A 21,292-nucleotide genomic window follows, 5' to 3' on the forward strand; every position below is an offset into this window, starting at 1 on the left:
ATCGTACAGCTACACTGATATATAACTGATATAGAGCTGCCTGATACACTTTATGAGTTATTCTCTATATCACATGGTACTTTCTATACATCTATGGCATTTTGTTGTTAGAAAATAATTACTAAATACAGGCTGCAGGCAACTTCTGATCAAAGTAAACTACTGAGGTAAAACAATTTCAATGAACAGAAAGAGACGCGAAAAAATACCCAATTAACACTTTACATGTTCATAAAGGAACAAAAATAATAGTAAAACCATGTGCAAACTGAATACATAAAAAAGAGGCTTATACGGTGCGGTCCATTTGAGACACCGCTATTTCCGTTTCCTGTTTCCTCGACCGCCGCCTCGTATTTCAGGGATGGATGGCTGGCATACAGTCGGCGTCGGAACATGCACTGGACGGGTCGGTAATCGTCGGATATGTCAATTGAAACGCCGCCGTCGGTTTTGTTATTTTCGAAGATGGTTGTGCGGAATTCTAACAACTGGAAGACATAGTATCAATCTAATGCAATTCAAATTTAAAACATTTGCTAAGCACAGGCGTCTGATGAACACTAGTAAATGATACCTACTGACAATCGTTTACTTGACCAATCAAAACATTGCTTTATTATTTTGAAAATGGAAGACCGTAAACAGTTGGCATACACCATGCTCAGATAAGTTTGGGTCACGAATGGCATGTATACGTTAAACAAAAAAAAACTTTATAGTCGAAATAAGTGTATATAAGTAAGTATTTTTCTACAGACAGAAAATAAGTCGATCTTGCTGTAAGTTATGTTTTTTAATGGTTTAGATATTAAGAAGAAAATGAGTCTATCTGCCTGTCTGTCTGTCTGTCTGTCCATCCGTCCGTCCGTCTGTCTGTTCGCTGTCTGTCTTTCTCTCTGTTCGCTGTCTGTCTATCTGTCTATACGAACTTCCATGACACATCCTGACAATGAGTAAAAACAGACTTATTCTTGATACTTATTTAGTAAAGTTAAGAGTTACGAAAATGGCAAAGGTGAAAAAGTAAGGCATGTATGCACATGTTTTGTCATAAATATATACATATGGGTAACAACGAGACTTCACAAGGGGAGAAAATCTCACCTGCTCCTCTGCTATCTCAATGGTTTCATGGAAAATGGTCCATATGACACTTTCATAGCAAGGGGGCGTGGTCAGACTACCGAGATAGCGGTAGTAGTTGGTGAGACGGGCAGGCATCAGTTTTATCATGGGGATGGAATTGATATTGACATGCTCATCTGAAAAAAATATTGCATTCAAATCTATGTTGTAGAGTTTGAAAGGAAACATCTCCATATATAGAGTTTATGTGCGTGGGACGTTTGTTGATACCCCCTTCCAAAAAAACAAACAAACAAAATACATGAAAGATACAACGTTTGATATGTGCATTAAACTTATTTTGTTTTGAATTTAATATAACCTTTCTTCTTTTCAGTTCAGGAAAATGAAGTAAACTAAATGAACTAACAAATGCCTTCACATTTTCGATGTAAAATACAACTTAACACAGGGAACGCGGATGGAAATGTTAAAAAGGATAATTTTGTAGAGAGTGCCTTTGGGAGAACAAAACATATGATATGACTTATATGTTATATACTTAAGTTGTTTTAAATCCGTGCGCAAGTAAAAACAAACATAGTCCAGTATTCACCTAAGCAAATATACCAGAGTTTTACATAGTAAACTTGTAATTTATTTTCTGATGTGGAAATATTTTGTAATCTTTATTATACATATGTGCTATATGCGTCTCAGCAAAAGTAAATAATTAGTTTCTAAAAATAAGTTAACCGTATTATTATATCATGTTCTTGTCCCTCCAGTTGACACTCTCACATGCACGATTATCACGATTTCCTGTTAATTTTTGTTTCAATTACTAAGCTTGCAACTACGTGACTACAATTTTATAAACAGAAACCACATAAACCGTGTGCTTACGTTGAAATTTGCTAAACAATAAAAGTACTCTTGATACGAATTGAAATATTGCCGTTGAAAATATGCGCGTAACATATCAAATATACATACTAGTATATCATATTGCAATTGACTGAAATATTTCCATTTGCTTTTAATGAGATTTTGAAATGTTTGCGTTTGCTTCTCATAGACATACTTAAAGCTAATTGCCTTTGTTTCCAATGCACATTGTATACATAATAATATTAGACTATGTAATTCAAAAGGCTCCTTAAATTGATAAACCAACATGTGGTAGGTTTGTTCAAATGCGGAAAAGGACACCAATACTGTTTCTAGTATTTCCATTAAAACGTACACAATACTGCATTCATATGTATAATAATCTAAATATGTTTTTGCTTATACGTACTTAATATATGGACAACTTAACGTTATAAGTTATAACATTATTTTCAAATTACTTTAAAATACATCGAAATAAGCCTAAACATAAGCAAGAAACTCCATATAAAAAGTTATGTGGTGTATTTACAAAATAAGTCTGAAACCCGTTAACATGACAAATAAACGCGTAGCACACTAATGTACGTTAGAGATGAGTGAACACATAATCATGTCATTGGTTATGTAACATTTTAAATATTGAGTATTTTACCCTATCTTAGCTTCTTTATATTTCACTCAAATCAATAAGTTTTTAATATTGTCCTTTCAAATTTTGAAAAATATTGGTAAATGAAGTTCCTCGAGTAAACCTACACCATTTTACTTACAATTTTATAGTATAAATTTTTGGTTTCCTATTCCAATTTTATGTTTGAAGCCTTTCCCTAAATAAATAAGTCAATTTCTGTTGTGCGGTTTTTATAGACAACCTAGAGCGGATAGATCATACATGAATTTTATCGACGATTCTTTAGGACTAGCCAGAGAAACACGCATTTATGATAGTATTATTGCAGGTAATTTCAATATAAATCTTCTAGCCGAAACATCGGCACGAATAACTGACGAAGTATTTATCCAATATGACCTAACAAACTTTATATATAAACCAACACATTATACGGAGTAAACATCTTCCATAATTGACTTTGTAAGTAATGATAATGCTCTCTGGAAAAAACCCGTTTTAGATCAAATTGTTTGTAACCACTGTCCAGTTCTTTTAACATTGCAATCTACAAATCCAAAATGAAATTATTTTTTTTTACATGGCGTTACGACGATGGGGATTATTAAAATAAAAACAATTAATGATCAATTCTCATTAGGATGTACAAAAATGTGAAAATCTTGATATTTACGCTGAAAATACAAAAATAATATTAAAAATTACAAGATAGTATATTCAAAATAAAAATGTATGTATACGCCCTCGTGATCTTCAACGGATACACACTATCATTAAGAAAAAAACTGCGACGAAAACGTTTATACCGAAAGGCCAAACAATGGACTACTGATATGCACCGGTCACATTTGTTGTCTCAGTAATGAGGTTGCTTTACTTTTACTTTATTAAATAAACGAATATTTTTTGCAATATTGCGAATAAAGATAAGTGATGTGAACTGTGAGCTTAAGACTGGCTGAAGACGCTCCGAACGTATCCAGCTAGCACAAACGATTCAATGCCACCTCTTTAAGATGATCAAAACCAACTGCATTTGTAGCGGATGGACCTTGTACAGCTGATATGTTAAACAGATATTTGCCAAGCCAGTGCTAAATTGACGAAAGCAAGCTTGATCTCCCATCTATGCACAATGCATACGTTTAAATTCATATAACAAAGGAGGGATTCGTTGGTGAAATAAACTGTCTTAAGGTTTGAAAAGCTTCCGGTCCTAAAGGGATATACAATCGGATTCTCAAAGAGGGAATGTATCAATCAGATACATCTTGTGATATGTTTAACTATAGTCTACATCCATGAACAATGCTTTCTTGTTGGAAAATTGTAAATGTTTGGCACGGTTTTCAAAAAAAGTGATCAAGCTTTAAGGTCTAATTATCGACAACATATATCACTCTTTAATACTACTGAGAAGGTCATTCAGAGAATATTTCACCAACACATTTTAATTTGCAACATGTAAATACATTTTTTTACGCCCACTGTCTTTTTGCCTGTTTACCAACATAAATATATTTATAATACATTTAGCACAGGTCTAGAGGTCAGAGTTGTATTTTTTTGGTCTAAGTAAAGCTTTTGATAGAGTGTGGCACAATGGCGTATATTTCAATTACAAAATGCAGGTATCCCAGCACATTTATTATCTTTTATGTCCAACTATCGTTCTGATTGAAAATATAAAGTAATCTTAACACAGGCGAATTCCAATCCTATGGAAAGTCTTGCCGGTGTACTTATTGCAAGCTTTAACCCTCAAAATCGATTCTTATATCTCGAAAATAAAACAAACCATTTCATCTATCATTGACTTCGCAGAATTTTAATATACCGATTGTTAACGTCCATATACATTCAGGTGTATTTCTGTGTAATGACTGTACTTGGCATGCACATATATCGTTTATAAAGGAACAAGCATGAAAACGAATCCATATAATGCTTCGATTAAAAAAAAATCGTAGAAAAACGCCCGTGAAAATATGCTTTTCTTGAATATTCAGACATCTTTGATACATGTACACAATATGAAAAAGATGAACTTTAACAACACCATTATGAGGCCAAGCGAATAACATCTGGAAACACACGTTAAGTTTTAGTAGAAGACATTTTTTATTGGCTAGGATGGGAAACCATCAGCAAACATTATTAATTTTAATGTATAACATACATTTCTACAATATTCGAAAATACATACAATCTACATACCATCTTTCTTGCCTTCAACAGTTGGTTCATGTAGCAATTGCTATCTAAGAAATGCATCAAATCTACAAACAGTTAAAGTCCGGAAGTCACTATACACTATATTCTAGTTATTTCGTTTCATCTACTGTATCTGATTGAAATAAATTTCCAGACAACATAAAAATGCTGACGGTAGGGATTGTTAAAACACAAAATCTCTGTTTAAAATGCGATAACAGCTTTTTTATTTGTGTTTTATGATGACTATACGTAGATGAACATATGTGAGCAGTTTCGCAGAATTCTATTTGACAGGAAAATTTAAATTCCATCTATGTGTTTACAATAGAAAAATGACGTTTTTTGGGTTACATAAAAATTATATTAAAAAAATTCTTAAAATTTAACTTGTGTACTCCATTTTATTGGTAGTGTGTGGTTCAATTAAATGGTATATGATGTATCTTAGATTATATAATATCTACATGTTGCCAATTTTATAGGTTATTCATTATTTTTACGCAATGATATATTTTTCAGTTTTATTTTAAAAGTACATGTTATATAATGGTGAAAAAAAATCAAAACAAGGCCGGTGACCCTATGTTATTATTTAATTTTTCATATTGTATTAATATAGATATCTTTAATATAATTTTTTGACAAAATCTATGAGATGGAAAAAAATCAGCAAAACTGCAGCAACACCCCTTAATGCTGTGTTATATGCATAATTATTTTTAACCACAGTATGAAACCCTTTAGTACTCGGTGAAACTTTACAGCCGATTGAAATGCTTGCTTTCGCATCATATGTTTACAAGGTCATTCAAAAGTTGGTGTCGTTGCCCGCTATCGCAATACAATTTTGACTAAAAATGAAATCAGTTAACGCCATTTCAACAAATCGATTGTGTTTCGCTTTCGACGCGAAGCTCACAATCTCCACGCAGAGTTGTCGTTCCTTGCTCTCACATACACCTCTGCAGCGGGCTCGGCAGCAATGTATGACCAAAAATCTTGTTCAAACCGAGCACAAAAGTCAAAGTATATTTATTTAGAAATTGAGGATGAGAGACATCAAAAAATGAAACTTCTTTTTTAGTTTACGCAATATCTGACACCAACCTTGTATATTTTATGCATAGTTTTGGATCTTGTTTATTGCCCATTTACGGAGATGGATTTTTCCGCGCAGTTTCACACGCGCCAGTGATGAACGCTTTGACTGATCATAACATTACATAAATGAGACACTCTCATAAAAATAGTCCGTTCTGACCCCCTCACAGAGGTGAATGTAATGTAACCGTCGTGCAAGAGATTGGCGAAGCTCCATGCATGATTCGACTGGTTCTGAGAATAACACTTAGAGTTAGTTACGTCACCAATGCAAATAGCAATTTGGCTCGACTGGTTGGTAGTGAACCGTTCTACTTTATCGTAAAACAATCTATCGAAGTAAAATAAACGTATACCAGTCAAAATGTTTTAACAGATAAGAAGTTTCATTTTATTGTCAAGGTTCATTTCGACAGTCAATGTCACGAGTGCGAGTAGCCCCAATGTTACTAGTAGTACGTCGGATCATGCCAAGGTTGGCACAGAGACATACTGCGTTGCCACTTCCCCGACCCCGGTTCAAACTATTGATGCCACTCAGACATGTCAGACTGACCATGGTACCAAGCAATATAAATCCACAGTCAGTGCTAGTTTGGAAACTGTATCTGTAGAGTTCGAGTCTGACACTGGGAGTGAACAAAACAAAGACGTATTTGTTGTAGAACAAGAGGACTGCCAGTTATGGGATTTATACAGGACTTCTGGAAATTTTATCGTAAATGTCCGACGTCATTCGCATTGCTGTTTTGGTTGTGATTTGTAAATACTACAATGTACGTAACACGGATATTTGCATTGTGATTTTCGTTTTTGCTGTGCGCCTGTTGCCTGTATAAGAACAATCATAAGCAATGTTATTGTATAACGTTTGTTAAAGAATAATAAACTTTGGTTTATATGAAAACGTCTTTATCCTAATATCAATATGGAAAAAATATAAGAACAGGCAGCAGTATCACAAATTCCCCCTCCCGGACCCTACCCCCTCCTGGACCTTACCCCCCCCCCCCCCTCCGACTATATTATTCAATTAACTTCGACTTTCTCGATACATGTCTGTGTTTTGCTGCCATCTTTTGTCGACCGAATGCTCGGTTGAAAAACGCCATATCATTGGTCAACACATTGCTGGCTATTAGAACAACCAACCAGATGACGCGTTATAAAATTAAAATGCTGTACATGTGTAGACGAAACACCGAGTTACATGTAGCGAGAAAGTTGAAGTTAATTAAATATTAACGTTATTAGCCGATCAGGAGATCGATAAGTTGTGTAATCACGTTTCTTTTGATGTCTTTTAACGAATCCAGTTGCATTTTGTCGGCAACTGCATGGAAACACGTGTGTTCTCGATGAAAACGGTCACGTCCCGTGTTCCACAATCTTTCAGCATTAGGTATATGGTGGGTTTCATGCCTTGTGTATATATAATACATATACGTGGGGTATTTTACAAACTGTGAATTTTTGTCAATATTCGTTGTAGAAAAGTCAAACAATACACAATAGGTGTACATTTAACAATCTGGAACCCCTGAGGTAAGCTCCGGGGGGGGGGGGGGGTAGGGTCCCGAGGGTCCGGAGGGGGGGGGGGGCAAATTTATGATACTGCTGCCTGTGTTTATGAGACTGTGAAAAAACATAACAATTAAACCTATTAAAACAAAGAAATAATATAAATAATAAACATAAAACGAGATAATTATTGAAATAGCAACGTTAAAATTGAAGCCGTATAAGTAAAAAAAAAGAAATTGAAAATATATGTAGGAAAATAAAGGATACAATAATGAAATCGTTTTTGAGAAATATTTTTCTGTAAGGTTGTGAGCTTAAGGTATAAGCACAAATCAGCTATAAATCAAAAGCTGTTATTATACAATCAAAAAAGCTATAAACTTTTTTAACTTGCATACAGGGATGTATAGAAGATATATACGAAAACAAATAGTATACGCAATTTCACTAGTGCTTGAAATATTATCGCTACAGTTTAAATCAGGATCGCTTAAGTAACATTTATCGCTATTCCAATAGTTATGACATTTGCAAGCATTACGACAAAAATCACCCATAAATAAGAATGTACATATTCGCATATCATGAGGGTAAAAACTACATAACTATATATATTCTCTCTACATCACCACTAGCAAACACATTTTAAAATTCAAAGATAGCGGAGATAATTTTTGAAAGGTCATGTGACTTGCACTACTCTGAACAATTAACCCATATCGAAACAAAGCTTGAATAAGGGAAAATAATTGCAGATGAAATACTTCAAAACACCATAAACATTATATTTAATTAGCTCTAAGCTTATTAATGAAATTCAAGTATTGTTTTACAATTCGTACCTCGTTGTGCTAAAATATACATACAAAATCACATAAAGTAATAAACAAAATTACAAAAAGATAAACAACTTATTTTACAATGAGGTGATTTAAGAAAAGAAATCAGACGTGTGAGGCAAGGCACAAAGAGTGAAGATAAAGAAACAATACGCAAAATGTGTGCTAGAATATAATGTGATGTTTACATATGCATATCATAATGTTAAGGCAATAGTATTGCCTATGAATAACGAGAGCAATTATATTTTAGTAATAAATAAAAGTGCAAATGAAAATGCACAATAGTGAATCAGTACAGAGTGAGTTCGCAAAAACAAACGGTAAGGTTATTATGGCAAGGCTCTTGAATAAATGTAATGTGTACTTTTCAGATTATGCTTGTATTAAGTAATTGACTGTACTTACTTTTGTACTGAATGTCACCAAAATGATTGATGATATCTTGAAAATGTACGTTGAAACGGCCAACCTAGGAATACCATTATTATACGTTTGTTCATTGAACGTGCGTTCTCGTTTACTATAACATCATATATAAGGTATAATCGTTACATTTACAAAAAAACATAAACTTGTTTATTTTACTATCAAATAAAGTTAATAATATCATTTTAAAAAATACCTGCAACATAACAATACATATTTTCACATTTTTATTTTTTGGCGCTGCTGTTTAAGATGGGGTTTAACAATGATTTAAGTGAGATAATTATACAGCAGGAAAATTTCGTCATATTAATGCGCATATTTTCTTATTTTGTTTGAATGCAAAATTACGACAATGATGTAATGTTCACCAATATCCGTTGTAAATACTTGCGGATTAAAACTTAGATAATTACTTACACGAGCAAATAAAACATGCATTTATGAAAACACAAACACGCTTCTATTGAATATAATAAATCATTATTAGTAATTGCGCTGCAGACACGGAATGATGCATTCGTTAACGTAACGAAAAAAAGCTTTCCATTAAGCCTACTTAATACTATTTACAATTGTCGTATGCCAACTTCTTCAGTAGATGTTTTACAGTCTATGCTATGTATTATCATTCCTTAAAATAAAATAAGCTTTGTAAAAGAAGTTGCGATAATAGGACAAACTTGTATCAATATTTCTTTAGCTTTATCTGCGTGACGAAAATACACTATTTGCATTAATACTTAAAAGTACTACTTAAAAGTATAGTTTATGATTTTAAACAGATATTTACCGGTTTTTCATTTACCTTTCCGAAAATTTGTCTACATTTTTTGTTGCCGAGTTGCCGCAAATATGTATGTTTCTAATGGTGAAAACATGTGGCAGTATATGGTCGTTTATTCCGGGTTTACATACACGTATTTATGTCTGAGCTTATATCAGTGTCTATTCCGGCAGGATATGTTTTCTTAGGGTGTTAGAGGAATTTAGGGCCCGAGATGTATTCTGAGAGGCCCCGAACAATATGAGTTCCGATAGTAAGGTTACTGTTAAGGTAGCGCACCTCTAATGATTTCCCGCGATTTGTTTGAAGGTTGAAGAGTCTACTATTAGGTGCCGTAGCCTAGTGGTTAAGGCGATAGACTAGAAATATTTTGGGATATTCCCGCGCAGGTTCGAATCCTGCCGACGACGTATACTTTTTTGCGACGCGTTTTATTTATTTTCTAACGTAATTTGATTTAATATGGGATATAAGCTATATTTATTGTTAAATATGTTGCAATTTTTATGCACATTCTTCAATTATTAAAATTAAAACAACGTTATGGCGAAATTGGGTGATTTACTGTTGAAAATACGAACCATGCATGTTGCATTTTTATTTTTTTTTTATTTTTATTTTTTTTTTTTTTTTTTTTTTTTTTTTTTTTTTTATAATTCAATATCATACATACAATGTAAACATGTATATGATCATACAACATAGTGATTGTACAAAGCAATAAAGTTCAAACATGTTATACAAGATATGCTAATATATATTTTTTTAGAGAGAAAAGAAAAGAACAACAGAGGAATAGTTATGAAAAATGATGAGTTGTATAAAGTCGTAAGAAAGCATGCTGGACTTGTGTGTTTTGTTGTATATTCACAGTGATCTTGTCAGATTGACAAAAATAAATAAATAAACATAACTGTTTTAGAGAGATAAACTAACATTATAGTGAATGTATATAAGTGGACAAAACATTATGAGAATTTAATCCGATTCCATTTTTGTTCAAAGATTTGTAATGAGTCATTACTGAGGGCTATTTCTTTCTCAATCTGGATTTTTAGTTTAAGACTATGGACAAAACAATTAAAATTTGGTACTAGTTTTTTGTACTTCATGTTTAAGATAAAATATTTCATCAATATGACCATAAAATTCACAATATTATTACAGTCTATTGATTTCAATGAGTTAATTCCGAAACTTATATCTAAGAAAGATAGTTTAACGTTTAGTTGATGTTGTTCAAGAAAAGATATTAATTGATTCCAAATAGGCTGGATGTGTTTGCACTCCCAAAAAAGATGTTCTATAGTTTCAATGTTTTCACTGCAGAAGTCACACAGATTTGAGTTAGATAATTTGCATTTAAAGAGATATTTATTTGTAGCTATAATTCTTTGGATGTATTTATATTGAAAATTTCTCAGTGTGCTTTCAATAGTTGCTTTATATGGCATGGTAAATATGTGTTTCCAATTAAGTTCATTTTCTCCAAAAAGGACTTTCCATTTATTTTGGATTTTGGAGTTTTCTGTAGGGTTTTTAATTTGTAGTGTGTAAAATATTTTATTTGTTTTGTTTTTTCTTCCAAGTATGTTTTCTACAAATGTTGTTTTTTATTTTTATTTCAAAAAGTAAACGGTAAAACTGTCTATTTCTTGGTATTTTTGCAGTATATAGTGTTTCTATAAAAACTAAGTTTAAAATATGACTTAAATGATACTATTTTGAATTTTATGACACTTTGTTTTTAACCGACCCAATTTTTACTTGGCTGAAATCACTTACATTTCATGGCGCTCTTCCATAGATAAAAATTTGTAAAAAATAAATGTCTGTAAAAGAATACTTATTTCATCTTGTTTAAACTTTAAACACCTTTACAGCATCTGTACACACCAACTGCATGCCCATATTTGGAAATTTGAATGAATTATGGAACTTTTATATACCCCAGGGGTGAAAATAAACTGGACAAAAGCCGAGCGTGGGGGTGGTTTTGAAAAAATCGGTATATTTTTTTAAAAAGCATGGAAAGCCTACCTACAAATTTGCATGTAGTTCAGTGAAATGATGCTGATTAAGAAAATAATTACTTAGATTATATTTGGATATGTGCCCATTAGAGGTGCGCTACCTTAATTTGGCCGCCATGCATTATTTTAGGGAAAACTTACATCTCAATATTACTTTCAACGTCGTTTAAAAGAACACATTTCTCATTTAAAAACGTCTTGATAATGCTTTATGATATGTTCACTAAGTATTGCCAAATCTACACGCAACGATTAAAAGGTGTTAACGAATATTCTTTAGTCTCCCGTAAGAACCTTAATATACATGGTTCGATTCATCAGCTAGTTTAGGAAATTATTAATTACCTCAAAGAAGAATCCAAGCACTGCGAGACCATCCGTTTTGTCAATAGAGGAGGAGAAATTAGCGTACTTCTTGTTGTAGTGAACAATGTGCATCTGGAGCATGTAGACACTGAATAACTACTGGATTGAGACGAGTTCATAATTTAATCGGTGCTAGAACATATTTATTATCTTAATAATGTAAAACGGCGAAGCTGATGGCATACCAATACACAGAAATGGAGCAAGTCTGCATGTCTTCATATCGATAGCACAATACGAATGACGGTGCATATTCACGAATATCAAATTAATTGGTTTAAATTGCAGTTATATTCTACGACTGATTTCTTTAATTTTCCAAAGTAAACTATGATCAGATCATACGTGTTACAGTATGAATCTCTGCATAGGAATTGGAATACGTACTTGTATCCATGAAACATTTCAAGTTATATCACGTAGGGTACCGATACACTTGCACAGCTTTCTGAGCTTTGTCGATGGCATATTAAAGGGGCCTTTCCACAGATTTTTGCATATTTTGAAGTTTGTCATTAAATGCTTTATATTGATAAATGTAAACATTGGATCTTAAAAGCTTCAGTAAAAAAATAAGAATAAAATTAAAAAAAGGAAAAAAAGTAGCCGGTACCAGTGCTCGAACCAGTGACCCCCGGAGTCCTGGAGTAAGTCTGAAGTAAAAACGCGTTAGCCATCTCGGCTATTCCGCCGGGTATACACAGTTTAAGTATTTTATACGTTATATAAGCAATCTTCGTAGTTTCGTAAATTTAAACGACAACAACAGAACTCTCCAAATTATGCAATCGTTTCGCATTACAACGCTTTATAAGTTTTAGGTTTTCAAATCGTCAAAAGATACACATAATGGCTATATTGGACTATGGTAAATGTTCAGTAATACTGTTTCCTCAAAAATATCATAACTAAAACGAAAATTTGCGAATCTGAAACAACTTTGTTCAATTTTGTAAATTTACCAAACCGTGAAAAGGTCTCTTTAACTAACCTCCATGGGGAAGTTTTTGCCGTTTAGTGAGTGCTCGGATCCCCGCTCGTCAGTGGCCCCCCAGTGGAAGTGAAACTGCTCGGCGATGTACGTGGCCCCTAGACCGCCACCGGAAATCTCCATCGTCTTGTTGTTCAGACTAACCTGCACTGGAATGGGAACAATGACATCATGATTTAGCAGTTCTAGGATTATAAGATGTGAGCGAAATAAACTGTTTGTTGAAAATAGTATCACTTGGCTGCGCAATCAATGTTACTTAGATTCTCGGTCAAACACTGAAGATAAATTAATAACATATCTAATCATTGATTTGCAACTGGAAAAGTTGGTGTTTCAACGCAAAAATTATGCGGTCTATTAGTAAACATATATAGAAATAATGAAACTCTAGACAAATTATCAGTAGAAAAATATTGTCCGCTAGTCTTGAATTTAGGGCAAATGATGAGATTCCTATACAATAAAAGCCAACACGTACACTAAGACCTTTAACTCAAAACACAAGGTAATGTTTAAAGCTGGGGCCACCTCATTGGAACGGTCAATGAAAAGCATGGGAGGTTCAACCCGGTTGAAGGGATACCAGCCATTCCAATTAGCATATAATGAATCATAATGATAAAAAATAATAATTTTTGATCCTTCATTGGGCATTCTTTACTTCAACATTGGTTCGGTTATGCATTAATCAAATTATTAATTCATTAACTAGTCTAATCGCTTATGCACTCATTAACTCATGGATCCATTCGTACTTGTTATGTATATATCTAAAGTATTATGTATAGTTCTTTCGTTTCGTCTCTTCACATCTTACGCCAATTACCTATTCATTCGTTTAATATATTGAAGATCAGACTTTGATTTTTTACCAGATTAATTGAGCTTTATCAACTGTATAAATCAGTATTTCTTTAAATGTATCGTATTTATTACAGTGAAAATATGAAATGTCATAAATATATTGATCGATTCACGCTGCGAAGTTTTGTTTAACTTTGCATCAGCCTTACGTTTTCACAAGTTATGTTTATTTCCTTTTCATGATCAAGAGGGCGGTTAAATTCAGTGATCGTATTAGGATGTTTAATTTCAACGGTTGTTGGGAGACAACAACTGGGCCAGAATGCATCCTAAACATTAGTTACCGGTAGAGTAAATATAAATAAGCTACTTTTGAAGCATAGATGCGGAATATTAAAAAGATTGCATTTTTAAAAGTTTGTAAAAGGAGAATCCATTGCTTCCCCATGATTTCATCATAGCCTCGGTTGTCACTGACTTTCTTGGCGTTTAAGTACCGATTTACAATTATGATAGTCATTTTGTCTGTTTTTTATGATGGTTGACCATCTGTTGTAAAGGTTGTTCTCTCGTCCTCTTGACTGTTGTTTTCCGGATCGTAGCAGTGGATTATGTCTATGTTTTTCCTCTTCTTTTGTGGATGGAAAGAGGCTGTTATGATCCGTGGTTTGTATTCCTTCCATTAGATGAACGCTTTCTGTTACGACTTGGAAAGCACCAGAGCTATCCCCAGGGTGTGTACTGCATCTGCCTGCTCATACCCCGAGAACAGCAGTTATTCGCCGGAAGTAAGTCGCTTCTGTGCGGTACCAGTCCGTCTTGATTCGCTGATTCCTAGGATTTTGATGTTTAACTTTCCCTCATCTCTGTAGACATTTGTCGGTTTTGTACATGTTTTTAACAAGTACCGATGGTAGTGGGTGCCTTGTCAGGGAAGAAAGTCTTCGGCCTGATAGCTTCCAGTTTCTGTGGCTTTCAGGTTTCATTGGGAAATGTAGCTAGCCCTACGCCTACGCCAAACCCTCCTTGTTTTCTTTTCGGGCTCGGATTTGTCCTTAGTGGTTTTTTATCAGTAGCACATTCACTAATCAAGTCCAGTGATCTCCAAAAAATCGCCGAAATATTTGTATCGATACTGATTCGCTTATCTCAACAGACGCTCGACTAAATACCGTTTTTTTTTGGCTAGAAACAGTGATGGAACAAAAACGTGTGCGAAATACTTCAGATATTGAGCTATTAAAATGAAAGTAAATTTAAGCACCGAAGGACACTGTGCACGTTGTTTAAACTTCACAAACATATTAAAATGGTTCCGACTGTTGCGTATAAAGTTATGAACTATCAGAGGAAAACAACGTGAACAGCGTCGAAAAGCTTTGCAATTTTGCGTCATTTTGCGTTGTATTTTAACCCTTTAAATGGGTAGCTATGTTCGTGCTATTCTCAATGAGAGAATTGTATTAACAGAAGCGATTACAAGCTCAAACAAAATACACACAACTCCTTCCAGTGAATGTAATAATAATTTCTCGCCAGGGGACGAAACTGCTATGAGGAGCATGAATGGTGAGAAATAAATATAACACACCTTCCGGTACGTATAGATTGAGGCAAAACTGATGCAACATAACTTTCATTTAGTGAAACGAGTGACGATTTTTTTCAATCGTTTTCAATACTTCTAAGAAGGAATCATGAAACTGAAACGCGGTATATATCCACACTTTTACCGGTATGGCCGTTGTTCTCGAGCGTATAGTAGAGGTTGGAGACTCGGTCATAGCCGGAGAATTCAATTGGAGAGAGGTAGGTTGGGTCCACGACCACATTTCGGGTCTGCAGGTCGATGGGGGACTGTCTAATACCGCCACAGTGGGGGTAGTCCAGGTGCCAGTGGTCCGGGCCTGGATTTGTACAGTGGTTGGTTTATGAGAGTGAAAGACCCGGTCACCGAGTTTCGTAAAACAGAATTCGCAAAATAAGACATAATGGCAACAATACGTGTAAGTATAATAACCGTAATCATAATATAATAACACAAATGTTCGCTTGTTCATTAAGTATGCATCAATATTTTCTTATTATGGCTCAAACGAAGCAACCAAAATAGGGAAACGGTGATCAATTCAACATATCAGTCAAACAGATATGGTTTCCTGATCAACGTATGTTAAACACATGTTGCATTTATAAGTAATACAGACTATTCACACTTGTTGTTAAACAATAAGGGGATTTAATAAACAACGAAACTTGTAATGCCATTTCTAGATCGATTATCGCGCTTGTTATGAGAAAATGTAGTGTTACGCTTGTGATACTACCGACTGCAAATATAAATCTTAACAAACAATAATAGGGGCGCAGTTGCAAACGAACTTAAATTTGATAAAATCAAAACGCACGTCCTTTAAACTGAGTTTGTGGTCAGTAGATTATTTGATATTAAGCAAAATTTGTTTTAAAATGTAAGTTATCGTAAGTTTAATTTATTTGCTTAACAAAAATATAAAAATGGAAACTTACCTAGTGAACCTTTGTACGTCCATAAATTACCTAAAAGACAAAGGACATACATGACTATAAGTGTAATCTAACAGAACATTTCATAAAAAGTTTATTTTAACATACATTAGGCTTTAAGCCCTTGATTGCACACATATTAAAACAAAGTATATTCACAGAAGGTCAATGACGTACATAATTTTTAATAGAACCTAGATGAAAGTCTTAATACAAAACATTGTATTCAATCTGAACCTAGATGTAAGTCTTACTACAATAATTTGTATTCACTTGATCGCATTTTTTTTTTTGATATTAAATAGATCAATACATGTAAGTACATGGAGAGAAACTATTTATAATATAAGTCAGCTCTCCATTTTAATTATATGTTGAACTTAATGATAAAAAGACGTCTGAGATATGATTAACTCAATAAAGCTATTTGTATAAAATGCAAAACAGATTATAAGTTGTTTTGCTAAATAAGTCATTAACACATTTACTCAACATTAGGAATGTCCAAGAAATTCGTTAGTAAGCTCGCCAAAGGCTCGCTTACTAACAAAATTTCTGAACTCGTTTAATAAAATATGGTATGATATGACAACTCGTGCCAGATCCTATATTTAGGTGATATTAAATATACACATGTACATCAAAAACGTATGTTCTGTATGACAGCGATTACACTATATCATATATCATGTGAAGCGAAAACGACAATGTCGGTTTTCAATGAAAGCATAAAGAATAAATTAAGTATTTAATAATACTTGTATAATATATTGAACGGCACAATAATATTTCGTTTTAAATTAAAATGTACACGAGACAATATGTATGAAAGCGCCGAATAATAAATAATCACATGTTGTATTAAGTGATGACGAAGAGTATCTTTTACGGAAGCAATAATCTGCATTCAAAGTAGACTTTCCAATTAAGCACTTGTCGTCTTAAAAAGGTTTCATTTAATAAATTGAAAGTAAACATAAAAATATGTTCAAGTTCAACGTGTATTGTATTATCATAATATTCATGTTAATATTCAAATAAAAACAACACAAACATAGTATTGCAACATATAGTAGTTACGCTATCGTTTTCGTTCAAAGTGATATAAAACATCTTTTAGTAAAAGTAATGAAATATGTTAAATGTAGCAAAACGAGTCTGGCGGTTTACAAATACTGATATTCTTTTTATATGAACAATAATCCATCGAATATAGCACCATATATAAAGAAAGAAAACATTCACGTCAAATGTTTCATTAATAAATCATATATTAAATACGTTTTGAGTCACTATTACCGTCTACAAAATCTACATTTACATCGAAATATGGCTTAGCATAAGTCTTAGCTGTTATCAAAGACAGACAACGTCGCAAAATCTGTTTTCTAAGACAATTATTACAGATATGTATAAATCGAATTTTTTCTGCAAGCTGGTCGTATTTTACTCATTTAAATCCGTATACCCTAGACTTTAGTAACAACTTAAGTTAATATTTTGCACGTAATGACCCCAATAACCCTAAATTAAAAGAGTATTATATGCTAAGGAACAGAAGAAAAAATATTTATCTCATGTGATATGTAAAAAAGAACACGAATCAAAGGTCACTGTTTTGTCAACGCTTTTTTTTCCGGCTACTTTTTTGTTGAGTGTAATCCGCGCAGGTTTCCAGTTTAAGTCTCCGATCCTAAATCATAAAGCCCCTTTCTAATTGAATAGCAATGCTTTCCATGCACATAGGTCGAGTAAAGAATGTCATTATGACTTGAACTGATAACAGGTCTTCCAGTCAATCGAAATTTTTTTGAGAGAATAGCATCTCCATAATGAAGTATCCTGTAACCTGCTTCAACATGCCTCCAGAGAGAAGCTAGGCCAAGGTCTTTCGAATATTCTTATTTAAACAGAGGCCCATAAATGTACTTTCTGTCAAAGATGTCTTTGTGAAAAATCATCGGCAAATAGCTAACATGACTTTACTGATGATTTATTTCAGAAGTCGATTGCATGACCAAAGGACTCTGGGTATACAGCGTACATTTCCAAGAAAACCTTTTTTTTTAAATCCTTATTGCATATGGGATGACTTTAAATACTGAAATTTCGTGCGTATACATTTAAATTTAATGGAATTACCTTATGTTTCTCATGTAGACAAAATTAAAATATACAAATCGCTTTGTTCGAGAATAGAAATACCTTTGGCCAACTGGTCTGAATTTATAATTATATATTTATTATTCTGAAAAGTATTGATGCTAATAATTGCAGCTCGCGGATAAATTAAATTTCAAATTAATATTCAGTCTATCCCATTGTTTTAACACAGGAGCACATTAACATCCTGGAGACTGCATGTGTTTAACCTATTAACATATTAAATACCTATTGCTATCGAAATACGTCTTTTGTTTTGTGTGTCTTGACTTTATCCTCCAATATGATGATGTTGAAATAATGTTTTATGTATACGATTATGTATATAATGGTAACATTACCATAATTATGCTGTGAACATGTGTTAAACTTGTAAAAAATCATGGTTTTCCTTAAAGCTATTTTATTTATGAAAAAGTGCTTTAATAAAATATTATTATATACCACATACAAAAGTGAAGTTAGACAATTAATTGTTCTGTAAGATTAACCTTCCAAATAACAATTTTGAAACGGTTTGATTGTTACTTATTTAATCATAAAAATAATAAGCAAGTAATGAAACTTTACTAATCGAAGGAAATTTGGAACAATACATATACCAGTATACATATTTCTAATTAAGGTAGCGCACCTCTAATGATTTCCCGCGATTTATTTTACGATCATTGCCGATCTTAAATGATCGGTTATTTCCGAGAGATGCATTTTATTTTTTTCAAACTTCGAATTTTGATATGTGTTTACCTAATTCATTTAGTATACATTATTTTCACTATAAATATTGACTTTGATCCAATTATCATCTGAAAAATACGATTTCGCGATTTCTTCAAAGATTGACGAGCCTTTTTACCTGTTTACTTATGCATATCTAATTTAAGGTTGCACTGATATGATGTTGTCGTGGCCGAGTGGATTAGGCGATAGACTAGAAATCTTTTGCGATCTTCCCGCACAGGTTCGAATCCTGCCGATATCGCATACTTTTGTGACGCGTTTTATTTCTTTTCTAACGTAATTTGATTTAATATAGCATATAAGCTATGTTTATTGTCAAATATATTGAAAATTGTAAGAACATCCATCAATTTTTAAAATTAAAACAACGTTATGGCTAAATTGGGTAATTTACTGCTGAAAATACGAATGATGCATGTTGCATTTTTATTTTTATTTCAAAAAGTAAACGTTAAATCTTTCTATTTCTTGGTATTTTTGCTGTATATAGTGTTTATATAAAATATTAGTTTAAAATATAACTTAAATGATACTATTTTGAATTTTATGACACTTTGTTTTTAACCGACCCAATTTTTACTTGGCTGAAATCACTTACATTTCATGGCGCTATTCCATAGATAAAAAATCGTAAATAATAAATGTCTGTAAAAGAACACTTATTTCATCTTGTTTTAACTTAACACACCTTTACTGCATCTGTACACACCAACTGCATGCCCATATTTGGAAATCTGAATGAATTATGAAACTTTTATATACCCCAGGGGTGAAAAAAAACTGGACAAAAGCCGAGCGTGAGGGTCTTTTTGAAAAAATCGGTATATTTTTTTAAAAAGCATGGAAAGCCTACCTACAAATTTGCATGTAGTTCAGTGAAATGATGCTGAATAAGAAAATAATTAATTAAATTATATTTGGATATGTGCCTATTAGAGGTGCGCTACCTTAACAAAACTTATGGACATGTGAAGGATTAACTGATAAAAACGGTTGACTTCATTTAAAATGATACGCACGTTTCGATGACAGCTATAAATATCGCAATTAAAAGAATACATATATTAACCTTAATCTGCCACGAAAATGGGTATGGACGCGATTGCTATTTACATCATTTTAATAAATATGCCATACTGTGCATATCGGACCTGACTGAAACGCATTGCCAACCAAGATATTATTACAAACTCCAGCATGAGATCTGACATAAAAACTCATAAAGTAATTGCATTCTTCTGTACCTTATAAAAGAAGCGTGCTGCAACTGATTACAATTGATGGACTCGAAACATGTTTGAAAAGGCTCTGAATAGATACATGTAAATGAAACGACATGAACAATAGCAGAAAGAACAAGCGCATAATGTCAAGAACACACGACACTCTGATATATACGTACAGAGCATCTGCATATTGCATTACAAACAACGCCATAACCATTATATGCGCATACGTTTAAATTTCAAAACAATTTTATGGGTCATAAACTATCATTTTTCAGTGGTATAATATAATTGGAGCTTCAGTTATTTGTGTACCCTGTGTCCGGAAAGTCATTTATAATTACATTATTATATTTTGATAACGTTAATACCTAATTTGGCATTTTGAATAATGTACAATTAACGCTTGAATAACATTTGAAGTGATTCCTATTCTAATGTCGGATATTTGTAAGCATATTTCGTGTTATTGAAATGAAATGTTAAAACACATACACGAAGAATAAAGAACTTCGAGTACCATTAAGAAATCTTTTCTAAGCTTAAAGACAAACTTTTGTTAAGAAACATGCATAAATATGTAATCTGTTAACACAGATTTTTATCGTAGTCATAATTCACAAAATGCTGTCGTGTTGATAAAGTTCATTCGGTGCACAATATTTAAAAATGTTCAATCCATTTAATTAAACCGATTTAATTGCTCATTTACAAAACACGAGTTTGTACATGAGAACACGTTTTTCCGCTGACGTGTTTGCTAAAGCTGACGGTAAAGGTGCTGTGGTTTAATGTAAGGCTAAACGAAGCCTATTTATTGTACTATAAATGCACATTAAACAGAAAATTGCGGGAATATGAAAAAGTTATATATTAATTTTAATTTATCATAAAATAGAAGCAAAAATGCAATTCTCTTGGAAATTCTGTATTAATAATATTGAAAAGC

General features: G+C 32.9%; 1 protein-coding gene across 1 annotated transcript in view; it reads right to left on the bottom strand.

The window, feature by feature from the left end:
* Positions 1 to 21,292, bottom strand: part of LOC127866499 (carbonic anhydrase 2-like) — an 82,804-nt gene continuing 61,512 nt past the window's right edge. The window contains exon 8 of the mRNA XM_052407053.1: positions 1 to 491. Coding sequence (XP_052263013.1) covers positions 222 to 491 — 270 coding nt within the window. The 3' untranslated portion in view covers positions 1 to 221. The remainder of the gene's footprint in view (positions 492 to 21,292) is intronic.

The sequence above is a fragment of the Dreissena polymorpha genome, chromosome 2 (assembly GCF_020536995.1).
Source record: "Dreissena polymorpha isolate Duluth1 chromosome 2, UMN_Dpol_1.0, whole genome shotgun sequence".
NCBI classification, from domain to species: Eukaryota; Metazoa; Mollusca; class Bivalvia; order Myida; family Dreissenidae; genus Dreissena; species Dreissena polymorpha.